General features: G+C 38.3%; 1 protein-coding gene and 1 long non-coding RNA gene across 10 annotated transcripts in view; one reads left to right on the forward strand and one right to left on the reverse strand.

Moving 5' to 3' along the window:
- Window positions 1–4,834, reverse strand: part of LOC145523619 (uncharacterized) — a 219,204-nt gene extending 214,370 nt beyond the window's left edge. The window contains exon 1 of the long non-coding RNA XR_014066783.1: window positions 4,319–4,834. This is a non-coding gene — a long non-coding RNA (uncharacterized LOC145523619). The remainder of the gene's footprint in view (window positions 1–4,318) is intronic.
- A 133-nt stretch (window positions 4,835–4,967) lies between these two features.
- The window catches only part of DPY19L2 (dpy-19 like 2), a 79,798-nt gene continuing 70,059 nt past the window's right edge, over window positions 4,968–14,706 (forward strand). For 8 of the 9 annotated variants that reach the window (XR_014066781.1, XR_014066782.1, XM_081534250.1 and 5 more), the window contains exons 1-4: window positions 4,968–5,467; window positions 8,743–8,767; window positions 10,484–10,571; window positions 12,708–12,845. Coding sequence is in view for 7 of the 9 variants with exons in the window: in XM_081534250.1 (XP_081390376.1) it covers window positions 5,086–5,467; window positions 8,743–8,767; window positions 10,484–10,571; window positions 12,708–12,845 (633 nt within the window). In the remaining 2 variants the exon portion in view is untranslated. Of the gene's footprint in view, window positions 5,468–8,742; window positions 8,768–10,450; window positions 10,572–12,707; window positions 12,846–14,706 lie in introns of all 9 variants that reach the window. The other variant, XM_081534257.1, reaches the window with a different exon arrangement.

A 14,706-nucleotide genomic window follows, 5' to 3' on the forward strand; every position in this document is an offset into this window, starting at 1 on the left:
CTACAGGTAAACACTTTGATGCCGATTCCAACTCTTTGTTCCATAAAGAGGGGGAAAAAAGTAATGTATAAGAAACTGTGAAATAGCACAGATAAAACCCCATTTTGTATGCATATTATTAAAGTGAAATTAGTATTTTAAATTATCAACTTGTATGTGGAAAATTTAACATTTTCAAAACAATATTCACTTAATTATCTCAATCTTTCCAGATCCATATAACTAAGCTAGATATAGATGTAACTCAACTATCCACTTAAATTTATATCTATGTATTTGTGCAAAGTTAAAACACTTAAACTTGATTAAAAATATCTGACTCAATGAAAGCAAAATCATTATTATTTGTGAAAACTGAACACTGGCCATGATGAATATCTTAACTGACATATGAGATATACAATGTAATATTTTTATGCTGGATTAATTTGGAATTTCCCTACATTTCCTATTTAGTTAACTGATGTAATACAATAACAGTGATTTTTTCATATTTAAAAAAATGAACTTCAAAACTTCTGTTAAAATCCTGATTTACAAGTCATTACTGCCATCTGCTGGTTTTATAGTTTCTCTGCATTTTGGCATGAAGTGAAGTGAAGTGTGAAGTGCAAGTCGCTCAGTCGTGTCCGACTCTTTGCGATCCCATGGACTATATAGTCCATGGAATTCTCCAGGCCAGAATACTGGAGTGGGTAGCCATTCCCTTCTCCAGGGAATCTTCCCAACCCAGGGATCGAACCCAGGTCTCCTGCATTTCAGGCAGATACTTAACCAGTTGAGCCACAAAGGAAGCCCACATTTTGGCATAAAGAGAAGCAATTGCTTTACTAAAAGAAAACTGAGACAAGTTTTAGACATAGATGACTGGAAAATCTCTATGTGAGGGAAACAATTTGCTGAATCACGTATTATCTTCATTTCAAAGAGGAAAAAATAATTTGAGAATATATTGCATTATATAAAATCATAATGCACTGTCAGTTCAGCAGAAAATAAGTACCAGGAATACTGATTTAAGTCATTGTCATTAACAAGCATGTAGCTAAAATATGACTGCAACAACTGTATCCAAAATAACTAGCTTAAAATAAATGAACACTGTTAGAGAAGTTAGACAAGATTGAAAACATGCCATGATTCTGTTTAACAGAATAAAACTGAGTGTCATGTTTCCCCTCACATACACAATCTATCCCTCCCCTTACTGAGAGAATGCAAAATCATTTAGACAACTGTCTCAGTTTTCTCAGTTAACTAGTGAACACAGAACTCTTATTACTGTTTAACAATAGAACTAACATAAAACTAATGACAAAAACATAGGTGAGCAAAACATTAATTGGAAGTAATACTCATCAGTATACTCTAAATATGGTCACTCTAGAGCAAGATACAGTAATAACTTTGTCTTATTTTGTGGTCACAATGTACAACATGTATGATCTTAGTTCCCTGACCAAGAATCAAAGCCCTGCCCCTTGCAATGGGAGCTTGGAGTCTTAACCACTGGACCACCAGGTAAGTCCCCAAGATATAGTAACAATTTTAAAAGTAAGCATGTACTCTTTTAGATGTTTTACTAAGTTTTAGGTGCTTCAGCATTTTTCAGATCAGGAGATAAATATTAGAGTGACTAAGTTACTAACTAAAGGTCACACACTGGTAATTTTCCATATATCAGTCTCCTATGTAAAAGATTTAGCGGGGAGTATGTGAAGTCACTCAATTCATGTCTGACTCTTTGCAACCCCATGGACTGTAGACTATGGGGTTACTCCTATGTTAAACCTATGTAGGCTCCTCCGTCCATGGGATTTTCCAGGCAAGAGCACTGGAGTGGGTTGCCATTTTCTTCTCCAGGGGATCTTCCCAACCCAGGGATCAAAGCCAGGTCTCCTGCATTGCAGGCAGATGCCTTACCATCTGAGCCACCAGGGAAGTCCATGGGACACAGTTAATTCTATGTGTTTACTATACACTGAATCATATATACACTGCTTATTTTACCTTTAACACTATATGCATGCTAAATCACTTCAATCGTGTCCAACTCTTTGTGACCTTATGGACTGTAGTCTGCCAGGCTTCTCTCTCCATGGGATTTTCTAGGCAAGAATACTGGAGTAGTAGCCATGCCCTCCTCCAGGGGATCTTTCTGACTCAGGGATTGACCCACGTCTCCCGCATCTCCTGCACTGGCAGGCAGGTTCTTTACCATTAGCTCCACCTGGTAAGCCCACCTTTAACACTGTAAGTATTTTCCTATACTGTTAAATATTCATTTAAAATTACTTTATTCAATTTAGTAATGCTTCACCATCATTGGTGTTCTGTAATTCACTGTTTGACATGGGAGTTCTTCTAATTTTCACTTATGTAAATAATAGTACAATGAACATCATAAAAAATATTTTTTAAATGGAAAACATGACCAGATTTGAACTTTTGAGGGCTAGACCAAGGGTAAGCATATGCTTTATTCTGTTTGCACATGGAGTGATCCAAAAGACAACAGGAAACTCAAAGAAACAAATTCGCAGAGAGAAACATAAGAAACAGACAAAACAGACTGAAGAGAAGACCAAAATCAGAAATTTCAGTTCAGAGTTATACAAGAAAATATCACTGAAAATGACATTTGGCCAGCATCCCCGTAGCAGCCACTCTTTGCTCCCAGAAAACTACCCACTTCTCACAAAAAACAAAGATGTAAAACATAAAATCACTTAAGTAGATAATCTATCAACAGGGACCCTAAAATTACCTTTGAAAATATTCAACAAGATATAACTTAAACACATCTAGGAAAAATCACAGAGTTGAAGAACAAGCAGATTAATTGGAAAACACTGATTTTTAGAAAAGGCACAGGTGACCATATTGATTTCAGGTAAAAGAGTGTATAATTCAGTTGATTTGAAATGTCTGTTGGAAAATATAAATTTCCCAAACTGATACCAGAAGTAGTAGCCAATAATAATCATAAATTAAAGAGAAATAAAAAGGCTTCAGAGCCAGATGCTCTAATATATACATAAAGGTGCAAATGCACCCAATTCATGTCTTACATAATTCTATAATTTCCTTTTCATTAAAGGAAAACATAATCATAGGACTCCAAAAACATTAGAATATTCATATGAAAAAATAAGGTATTTTTTGAATTTGCATATTCTTTCAATAATATATTTTTATCAACCACCCATAAGTGCCTTGTATTTTAAACTCAGAATTGGACGATTTTTCAGTTGTTAAAACTTGGGTAAATCACTACATCCTTAGTCCACGGTTTCCTAATTCATACAGTTATTGTGTGAATTAAATACGATTAAATACGAAAACATTTTGTTAATTTTTTTAGCCTCGCGGGGGTGGGGGTGGAGGTGGGGGTGAGGATTGAATCTGGGCCCTCAGCAGTTAAAGAGTGGCGTCCAAACCACTGGACTTGTAAGGGAATTTCCTAAATGCGTGAACATTTTAAGCAGCAAACACAGCGCCAGGAATATAGAAAGGCTCCTTGTGAGAAAAAAAAAAATCTTACAAACCAGCAAATTAATAACAACACTGAATTTAAGTGACAAGATGAATAATGCTGTCAGTAACTGGTTTAGACCTGCAGAATAGGGAAATTAACCTGGGCTGGAGAAACCGGGTGAGGCTTGGAAAGTAACAGAATTGAAAGAGGCAGGCAAAAACGGATGAAAACGCTACAAGAGGACGTTAGGGTATGAGTAAAGGGATAGTCACATCGAAGACCTCACTTGGAATGACTGGAGAGGAAGATCTGTGTCCGGGGACGTGGGAAATTGAAGTTGGCAGGCTACTAAAGGTGCCAATAAACAAGCCAAGGAGTTTAACTTTTATTTATGGGCTAATGGGAGTCCTGGGCATTTCTGAGCGGTGTGGCATCCGGGAAATTAACCTAGTCGCAGGGCGTCTAGACCAGATGGGGGGAAAGGGTTTTAGGGAGTTGGATCCGTCGGGAAACATGGGACGTGAGGCGGTGTGGGCTCCGGCCGCAGGGCCGGGAGCAGAGGACATGACAAGAGCCAGGGTCCCTGTGCATCTTTGCCAGTCGCTATGGCGTCGCGTGTGGCTCTACAGTGACTGTGGGTTTCTCCTTTCATGTGGTCCCGGGTGGTTTATGGTTCAGAAAGGTGAGAGTGCTGAGCACAGCTCCGCGCTCAACTGCTGAGGAATTCTGAGCAACCTGGTTTGGGACACAATTTCACTTCAGAATAGATGGATAAACTCTAACCTCAAAGGGGACAACACCGAATTCGCATTCAACCTGAGGCTGTGCGGTTAGACTCACCGGGCTCACGCCAGCTCTGTCACTTGTTGCCTGCAGCCTCGGGCCACTGCCTCGGTGGCCAAGTGTTCCAAGGAGGCGAGGAGAGATGCTCCTAATAAGTGCCAGGCGCGTCACAGGCTCTGGCTTCCTTCCCTCGCTTTTTTTTTTCCTACTGTTACTTTTAAAAATTGAGATCTTTCTTGTTAATAAACTTGAGACAGACAACCTTTTGGCAAAAACAAAGCTAAGGCTAAACTCGAAGAAAGGAATTAAAACGAAGAAAGTTCTTCAGTCTTGTCCGCTAGCAAGATATGACCGCTGAGCCGCGCACGTGAGATGATGCGCGGGGAAACGCGCGTGGAGACGTGCGTGGGGCGCTGAGCAGTCCGCTCACTACAGAATGGACACGTGGGGGCGCACGTGGGAGGGTCCGCGAGGGGCGGTGCTAAGGACCTGCGCACGTGGGGCCGCACGCATGGTAGCGCACGCGGGAGGTTGCGCGTGGTGCTCTGGATAAGCGCACCTGGGGCTGAACGCGTGGGCGGCGCACGTAGCAGGGTGCGCAGTATAAGCGCACGTGGGGCTGCGCGCGTGAGCGGCGCACGAGCGGCGCCAGGCAGCCTGGGTTTTGTTTCGCGGTCGCCTTGACGACCGGGCAGCCTGCAACGGCGCTGCGGCGAGTCGTTGAGGCTGTGAGCCGAGCCAGGCCCTCTTGCGGACCTCGCCTGACTCGGCCGTGCCGGCGCAGGAGAGAGTACTAGCCCCATCCGAACGGGGACTATGAGAAAATGGTCGGGCAAACGAGGAATAAGCTCAGAGGTGCGGCTTCAGAGCCGTCGCACTCTCTCCGCTCCACGCAGTCTAGGCGGCGGCGGTGGGCCACAGGAGCTGGAGAGCCGGAGTTGGAGGAGGAGCCGAAGGAGGAGGTGAAAAGGCCGGAGCTGCCTTTGCCCACACGCAGGGGGAACTTGCCAGGGGGCGCCCGGGAGTATTCGCCGCGGAGGATCCGAAACCTGAAAACGCAGAATTGCGTGCCAGTGGAGATGGTCACAAGGACCGATCTTCTGAATGGCCGCTTTCAGCTTCTCAGCTCTTTGCTGGAGCAGCTCTGGGACAAGGCGCAACTATTGCAAAGACATCAGGTCTCGGGCAACGTGGCCATCGGCATAGGTGAGCGGAACCGACCGAGGAAAGCCCCTTGCAGGAGCCCCGACAGCTCCGGGACCAGCACTCCCGCGCGGCTAGGCTCACAATGGAGAAACCCGTGAACCCTCTTGAGCCTAGGGTTGGAATTGGTTTCCGTGAATCTTGAATATCAGTTTAACAAGCAAGTCTGGCAGCAATAATGGCGAGTTCCAATATCTGGAAAATCGCTGACAAGAATTCCGAGCCCCTTTAGTTCTTATTTTAAAACATTTTCAAGGGTTTGCAGGCACAGTGATAACTTCATGTGTCACCAACAAAATGTCATCTTAAGGCAGCCGTTTAACCCTAGTTAAAATGATAGGGTAGCTTTGGGGGGAGGGGGAGGTCAGACTTTTATCTTTTTCTGCACTTTGAATGAAGCGAAATAATGTGTTGGTTTTAATGAGTTGAGAATCTTTCACAGGGGAAATAGGATCAAATTAGGCAATATATTTCCCCATCTTGGTATCTATTTACTTTCATCTTGCTGAGGAGCTTGATGCCTAAATTGCCTTCATATTTAAGCCCTTGAAAGATTTTTCTTTATTTGCATTCCTAATTTTTGAAGATGTAAATTTTGTTGTTTCATTAAGATCAATTTTGAGCCTAGTCCTTGCTCAGACTGGCTGCTGTTATATATTGAAACACAGATAGATGTCTCCTAATGTAAGCTGTGATTTCTTTTCCATCGTTAAGTTGATTGCTGATATTAAAGTAGAATGGATCTGCACATTTGGAGCATGTAGACAATACTTGAGGAATAATAGATAGGGGTTCATATTTAGATTTTGTCAGATGTCTGATTATGGAAAATGTGGGATTTTAATTGTGACCAAAAAAAGGTAATATTTGGATGTGTGGAGCAGAGAACAAGTATTAGAGGCCTATAGGACAGCACAATCGGAGCCATGGAAGTAAGAAAATATGAAATAAAAGTAAGAGTACAAAAAGAGAACGTAGAGTGTTCAAAAGATTGGTTGGGACCATACTTGGGGAGTCTAATTCAAGTCTACATTTAAGGCATTTGAACTTCATTCAGTAGGGTGGCACTGATAGATTTTTTTCTTTAGGAAAATAATTTTTTTTTAATGAGGTGAAATGCACATAACATAAAATTAACCATTTTTAAAGTGAACAATTTTGTGACATTTAGTATGTTCTTGATGTTGACATTGAATGACTTAAATAGAGTGACATAATCAGAAGTGTGCTTCCGAGAGATTAATTTGACAGCAGTGTATAAAATGGACTGGCTATGGACTGGGGTAGAAAAAAACAGTTGAATGCTAAAATCCAGACAATAGTGATCTTTTTAATATTTATTATTTTATTTTTTGGCGGTAATAAGTCTTTGTTGCTGCACGTGTACTTTCTCTAGTTGGAGTGCACTGGCTTCTCTTGTTGGGGAGCACAGGCTTTAGGCACCCAGGCTTTGGTCGTTACTACATGTGGGCTCAGTAGTTGCAGCTTCCAGGCTCTAGAGCACAGGCTCAATAGTTGTGGTGCTCAGACTTAGTTGCTCTGCAGTGGCATGTGGGGGGATCCTCTGGGACCAGGGATCAAACTGGTGTCCCTCCATTGCAGAGTGGACTCTTAACCACTGGACCAGGGAAGCCCCAGGCAGCAGTAGGAATGGAGAAGAGAAGTCAGAGGTGAAGGTTGATGGAAACATGTTGAGAGGAACTGGGTAGGTGATGAGGTAGAAGAGGAAAGGAATGTGATGAGAGGAAGAGAGAACATTTGGTCAGGAATGAGGATTGTAGATTTGGGAATTATTCATGTAAAAGTGAGTTGAAACATTAACATTGAGTGAGATTTCCAAGATAGAAAAGAGAGCAAAGTAAAGATACTTGAGAAAACCCCTGCATACTTAGTTTTAAGAGAGAAGAGAAAAGAGAAAAACCAGATAAGAGGAACATATAAAAACAAAATGGTCAGAAAATGAAAGAACTGGCAGAGTTGGTATGATGGGACTTATCTAAAGATCTGGTGAAATACTACAGAGAGATTGAAAAGCAGGAGAATTGAAAGAGACTGTTGATGTTGATAACTGAAGGGTCATTTAAAAGAGTTATAGGAACTTTAAAAAAGTTGGCTGATTATCTTGTCAGACATGGCAGGGAATGGAGAAGAGAATATTTCGTAGTTGGAAGGTCTGCTATATCAAGAGAAGTATTTTAAGGCCTGGGAATATTGAAGGCTGAAGGGGAAGGACCAAGGAGAGAGGGTGAGATTGAGGTTCAAAGAGAGTGAATACTTGACGGTGCAGTCTTGGAATAATTGGGAAGGATAGAGCTAAAGGCATGAATTTGAGAAGCTATCAGTAGAAAAGAGATGCTTCCTTTTCTGAGATGGTAGAGACCAGAGAAGCAAAGATCACTATATAGAGAAATGTTGAAATAGATATAAGAGTTGTTGAGAGTGCTTGCATCAAATGGTCTTTGTGTCAGTAAGGTATAAGGTTGGGTCACTTTCAGAGGTGAAATTGACAGAGGCAGGATACAGGAGACAGGCTTTTAATCACAACTTTAAAAGGAGCTGTGATAAGCCCTTCTTTGCATTTACGGTATTGACATCATTACACCTTACAATTTTGTTGGGTATGGAATGTGGGTTAAAGGGAGGGGGTGAGAGACACTAATATTTTGAAGAATTTGGAAAGCTAGATGGACTTAGTAGGATATTTGATTTTTCCTTAAATATTATTTTTAAGAATAATTGCCTTGAGAATAAGAAAGAGGATAGAAATATAGTTGAGTAGGACATTGTCTATCTTAGAGTTCATGAAACCTTCTCAGAGTTGAGAGGGAAGGTATAGGTTTAATTTTAAAGTGGTTCACAGTATTACGTATGTACTAGATGGAAAGTTAACATATGTAGTGAGTATATACTTTTTCTGTTAAGACTCAAGTAGTAAAAATTTTAAACTTCAGGCCACAGTCTCTGTTATTTATTCTTCTTTCCTATTTTTTACAACCCTTAAAAAAAATTAACAACCATTTTTAGCTTGCAGACAAAACAGACCAGACAGACCATAAACCACAGTTTGCTGATTGTGACATAAAACTAGACATCTGAGAAATATTGGAGAGCGGTAGGACTGAGCTCAGGATAGAGAGAATATGGAAAAAGGGCTGGAGAAGCATGACTGGAAGCTTCCAAGTTGCAGTGTTTGTTTTAAAAGTTACTAAGTAGTTATTTTAAAGGCATATTATAATAAAGCAACTTTTAATGACTTTTTCCTTTTTTTCCTTTTCCAGCTGCCTTTGTGGCAATTTTGCACTGGTAAGATTAGTTTCAGTTTGATATAAATAAAAACATTTGGATTATAAAAATTACCATCACTGTTTGTATATATAAAATAATAACTGCTTGTTATGTGTATAGAATATCTATATGTGTACCAGTTAACATATAAATATGTTATATATATATGTGTGTGTGTGTATAAAACATTTTAAAAACCTCATGTGTGAAGCATTTATAAATGAATGCATTATGGGAATAGTAGTTTATGAATTAAAATATTTTTGCTTTACCACTGTATTTCCTAAATCTCTAGCTTTTGTAGTGTAGTTTTCATGTTTATTTCATGTAAAAACTTCCTCATTTTATAGTAATTGAGAGTTGTTAGTGACATAAAGGAGAAGGAAATGGCAACCCACTCCAGTATTCTTGCCTGGAGAATCCCAGGGACAGAGGAGCCTGGTGGGCTGCCGTCTGTGGGGTCGCACGGGGTCAGACACGACTGAAGCGACTTAGCAGCAGCAGCAGCAGCAGTGACATAAACTTAGAGTTTATGTAAAGTTTTAGTAGCACCTGTCAATTGGAAATCCGGTAGAAATGAAGAAAAACATCCTGTAATGGTAATACAGAATTAAATGAGCCTTTCAATGTGCATACACATACACATTATTTTACATAAATGATGTATTTGTAAAAACTATATGTAAAATAATTTTCCTCTGACATACCTTCATTTCTACCTGAGCTCAAGGATTTCTGCTCTTGGGAAGAATGGGATCTGCCCCACGTCCCATTGGGACAGTGCTTTTCTGACCATTATCCTGCAGGAAGATCTCAATGTTGTTAATAGAACTAAGACTGTAATGGTAAGAAACGTTTCCTACAGCTTGTGATACCCTGGTATATGTCCTAAGTTTAAATGAAGGTGAGTGGAAGATGGTTGCTATATGGAATTTTGTTTTATTTTCTACTTCATTGGAAAGCATCTACTGTATAATTAAGGATAATATAATTGCTGACTACAATTTTACTTGTCACATATGCTCCTAGGTATGCTCCCACAGTACCTACAGCTGGGTTTTTTTTTTTTTTTTAGTTGAACTGATGAAATATCCTTAAGTACAGTCCTGTTTTCTTTGGCACTTTATGTAGTGGTCTACTTATTTAAAAACTGATTTAACCTAAAGTAATTTTATGTAAAATTATATTCTAAATCTTTTCAACAGATAGAGACATTTCCCAAACCTGGTACATTAGAAACACTTGTAAAACATAACAGATAAACAAAAGCATGCCTTAGTTCTGATTTAGATGCCTGGAATGGGAAGAATGATGGAGAAATCTACAAGAGTTTTAGATCTACAATTGTTGTTGTTCAGTCTCCCAGTCATGTCCGACTCTTTGCGACCCCATGGACTGCAGCTTGCCAGGCCTCCCTGCTCCAGTGGTTCATGTTTTGTCAGAACTCTCCACTATGATCCATCCATCTTGGGTGACTCTACGTGGCATGGCTCATAGCTTCATTGAGTTATGCAAGCCCCTTCACCAAGACAAGGCAGTGATCCACGAAGGGGAGATATACAATTATCTGTGTTATAGTGCTGGATTATAAATGCCTAAAAATATACAAATTGGCAAATTATAAAGTTATCTCAATATTTATTGTAAAAATGTATTCTTTGTTCTTCTTATGGTTTTTATACTTTGTTTATAATAGTTTAGCCCTGTTTTTGAAACATGTTATTTTTCTTCTAGGATACATTTGATAACACTTTTTGAAAATGATCGTCATTTTTCTCACCTCTCAGCCTTAGAACGGGAGATGACTTTCCGCACTGAAATGGTTAGGTTCTTTCTTCTAATGAATTCATTTGTAGTTTAAGAATAGTAAGGTGCAAATTTATTAGGATCTGAAATGAATTTTGGTGAATTGCACTGTTTCTCACACTATTGTAGGTTTATTTTATTTTTGCTGTTTTTAAAAAGAATTTTATTGGGATATAGTTGACTTAAAATGTTGTATTAGTTTCAGGTGTATAGCAAACTGATTCAGTTATACATATATTCATTCTTGTTCAGATTCTTCTGTAGATTATTATAGAATATTGTATAGAGTTCTCTGTACTATATGATAGGTCCTTGTTGGTTATCTATTTTATATATAGTAATGTGTGTATGTTAATCCCAAGCTCCTAATTTATCTCTCCCTGTCCTTCACCCACATTTCCCCTTTGGTAACAATAAGTTTGTTTTTGAAACCTGGCCTATAGGTTTATTATTTAAATAAAAAGTGTTTTAGTCTTTACTTTGTAAGCAAGAATACAGTCAAAATGGATGAGACATAAATGTAAGACCTGAAACCATAAATCTCCCAGGAGAGAGCATAGGCAGAACACAGTTTGACATAAATTGTAGCAGTGTTTTTTTGGATCTGTCTCCTAAGGCGAAATAAATAAAAGCAGAAATAAATAAATAGAGCCTAGTTAAACCTAAAAGCTTTTGAGGAGCTGAAGAAACCATTCTCAAAACTAAAAGACAACCTACTTAATGGGAGAAAATATTTGTAAATGCTGTGACTGAAAAGTGGTTAATATCCAAAATACATAAACAGCTCATACAACTCAATATAAAAAAAATTATGAAAAATTGACAGAAGATGTGAATAAACTTTTTCCAAAGAATACATACAGATGGCTAACAGGCACATGAAAAGATGCTCAACATCACAAATTGTTAGAGAAGTGCAAGTCAAAACCACAATGAGATATCACTTCACACCAGTCAGAATGGCTACCATTGCAATATCTACAAACAACAAATGTTGATGAAAATTTTGAAGAAAGGAAACTCTCCTACCCTGTTGATGGGAATGTAAATCAGTGCAGCCACTGTGGAAAACAGTGTACAGGCTTCTCAAAAAACTAAAAATAGAACTACCATATGATCCAGCAATTCCTTTCCTGGGCATATATCTGAAAAAAAAAAATGCTAATTCAAAAAGATACATGAACCCCAATGTTGATGACAGCATAATTTATAGTAACCAAAATATGGAAGCAAGCCAAATGTCTATCAACAGATGAATAAAAAAGATGTGTATATATACATATATATGCAATGGGATATTAACCGTAAAAAAGAATGATGATCTGCTATTTGCAACAACATGGATGATCCTAGAGAGTATTATGCTTAGTGAAATAAGTCAGAGGAAGACAAATACTCTATTTTACACGTATTTTGATATATGGAATCTAAAAAATAAAATATATACAACAGAAAAGTGTTTCAGGATTCTTTTGTCACATTCTCTTCCTTTCCTAAAGGCAGACTTCTTTATAAGATAGTAAAGATCAATTATAATAGCTGAGGAAAGGAAAACAAAGACAAAGTTTAAGAAGTGATACAGACATATCAGAATTATTGGAAATTGCTTTCTCCTGGGGTAGAGTTGGCCAGTTTTAGCTGACTCTCTAAAAAAATTTTTTAAGCTCTCTTTGATTTCCAGATAATCTCTTTTAGAGAACTTTTGATATCATTTCTTTAATATTTTTTCTGTTCTTTTGACACCGAATCTGTAAAATGGATAATGTAATCTACTGTATTTTACATAATTGTTGTGGGGATTAAATGGGATGAAGAATGACAGAATTGCAGAAATTTACAATTAAGAGAAGCCAGGATTGTCCAGATGAGCTAATTAGGGGCCAAGAGAAGAGCTGAAACTGGCTCTTTTGTTTGCCTTTAATTGTGACTAAATTAAAATTTTTAATTAAAGAATAAAAATTAAGTTTTGCTAATTGAAAGCATACCTGAAAAGGTATGCTTTTGTTTGCATTCAAGAATGCAGTAGTAAGTAGAAATTAGGAAGTCTTATTATCGATCTTTTTTTCCTTTTCAGAATAAATTGTCTAAATAGAGTTAGAAAAGTAAGTATTTAAAAGCTTTACTTACGTTGACAATTTATACTTTTTAAAAGGGACTTTATTATTCCTACTTCAAGACCATTGTTGAAGCACCTTCATTTTTGCAAGGACTATGGATGATTATGAATGACAGGCTCACTGAATATCCCCTTGTAATTAATACAGTGAAACGCTTCCATCTTTATCCAGAGGTAAGCAATGTTTTGGGACAAATGTTTGTAGAGGTATTTCTTCGTTTATCAGATAGAAGTTATAAGCAAAATGATGATTTATAGGAAGGAAGGGATCTATAAAGTTTATTGATTGTTGTATGTGTCCTTATAGTTGAGCACTGTATCAAAAGTTCCTTTCCTAGATCAAAAAACCCCAGAAATTATTCTCACATGATCTTAAAGAATAGAACCTTAGCATGGCAGTAATGGCCAGTGTAATAGACAAGCCAGATGGGAAGGAGCCACGGATTCGCAGACGGAGTTGGTTCGTAGGTTATCACATTTGTGGGCATAGGGTTGTTCATTATTCCTTTTGTTGTGGTGGTTGTTTAGTTACTCAGTCAGGTCCAACTCTTTTGAAACTCACTAGGCTCCTCTGTCCATGAGACTTTTCCAGGCCAGAATACCTAAATGGATTGGCATTTCTTTCTCCAAGGGATCTTCCTGACCCAGGGATCAAACCCATGTCTCCTGCGTCGGCAGGTGGATTCTTTACCACTGAGCCACCAGGGAAGCCCCATTATTCCTTTACTATCCGTTTAATGTATATGAGATGTGCAAGAATGACCCCTCTTCCATTTCTGATATTAGTAATTTGTGTTCTTTCTCTTTTTTTCTTAACCTGGCTGGAGGCTTATTGATTTTATTTATGCCCCATTGTTAGATGCAGGCACATTGAGGATTGCTGTGTCTCCTTTTAGACTGACCCCTTTATCATTATGTAATACCACTTTTTATCCCTGATAACTTTTCATGAAGTTTTGCTCTGTCTGAAATTAGTACAACTACTCTTTTCTTTTAATTAGTTTTTGCATGGTATATCTTTATTCATTTGTTCTTTTTAAAACATATTTATTTTATTTTTGGCTGCACTGGATCTTTGTTGCTGTGCTTTCTCCAATTGGGGCAAGTGGGGCTACTCTTGTTTGTGGTACACAGGCTTCTCATTGCAGTGGCTTCTCTTGTTGCAGAGGATGGGCTCTAGGGTGCATGGGCTTTGGTAGTTGTGGCTCACAGGCTTAGTTGCTCCGTAGCACATGGAATCTTCCCCAACCAGGGATCGAACCCACGTTCCCTGCATTGGCAGGCGGATTCTTAACTACTGGACCACCAGGGAAGTCCTCTTCATTTACTCTTAATCTACATGTGTCTTTATATTTAAAGTTAGTTTAGACAAAGTATGTTTGAGTCTTGATTTTCTGATTTGCTCTGATAATCTCTGTCTCTTGATTGGTGCATTTAGATCATTGATGTTCAAAGTGATTATTGACATAGTTAGATTGATATCAACTATATTTGTGGCTACAATATTTTATATTTGTTGCCCTTGTTTTTGTTCTTATTTTGAGTCCACTCTTCTCATGCCTTTTGTGGTTATAACTGAGCATTTTATATTATTTCATTTTCTCTTTCTTACCGTATTAGTTATAATTCTTTTTTCTTTTTTAACTTGTTTTGGTGGTTGACCTAGAAATTGCAGTATACATTTAAAATGAATCCAAGATCACTTTCAGATAACACTAAACCACTTTCAGGGTAGTGTGTGTGTGCGTGAGGACCTTATAATAACAAAATAATTCTAATTCCTCCCTTCCAAACCTGAGTCATTGCTGTCATTTATGTTTATTATACATAAGTTTAAGTACATGCATAACCATGTATAAATGAATACACTGTTGCTATTATAATTTTTAACACAGCTCTTATACTTTAGATCAATTCAGAGTAAGAAAAAGAAAAGTTTTTTATCTTCACTTATTCTTTCTTTGATGCTCTTTCTGTGGATCCAAGTTTTCTAATCCGTATCTTTCTTATCTCTCTAAAAAACATACAAAGTCTT

Source organism: Giraffa tippelskirchi, chromosome 10 (assembly GCF_054371585.1).
Source record: "Giraffa tippelskirchi isolate mGirTip1 chromosome 10, T2T-mGirTip1v1.2.pri, whole genome shotgun sequence".
Taxonomy (NCBI): domain Eukaryota; kingdom Metazoa; phylum Chordata; class Mammalia; order Artiodactyla; family Giraffidae; genus Giraffa; species Giraffa tippelskirchi.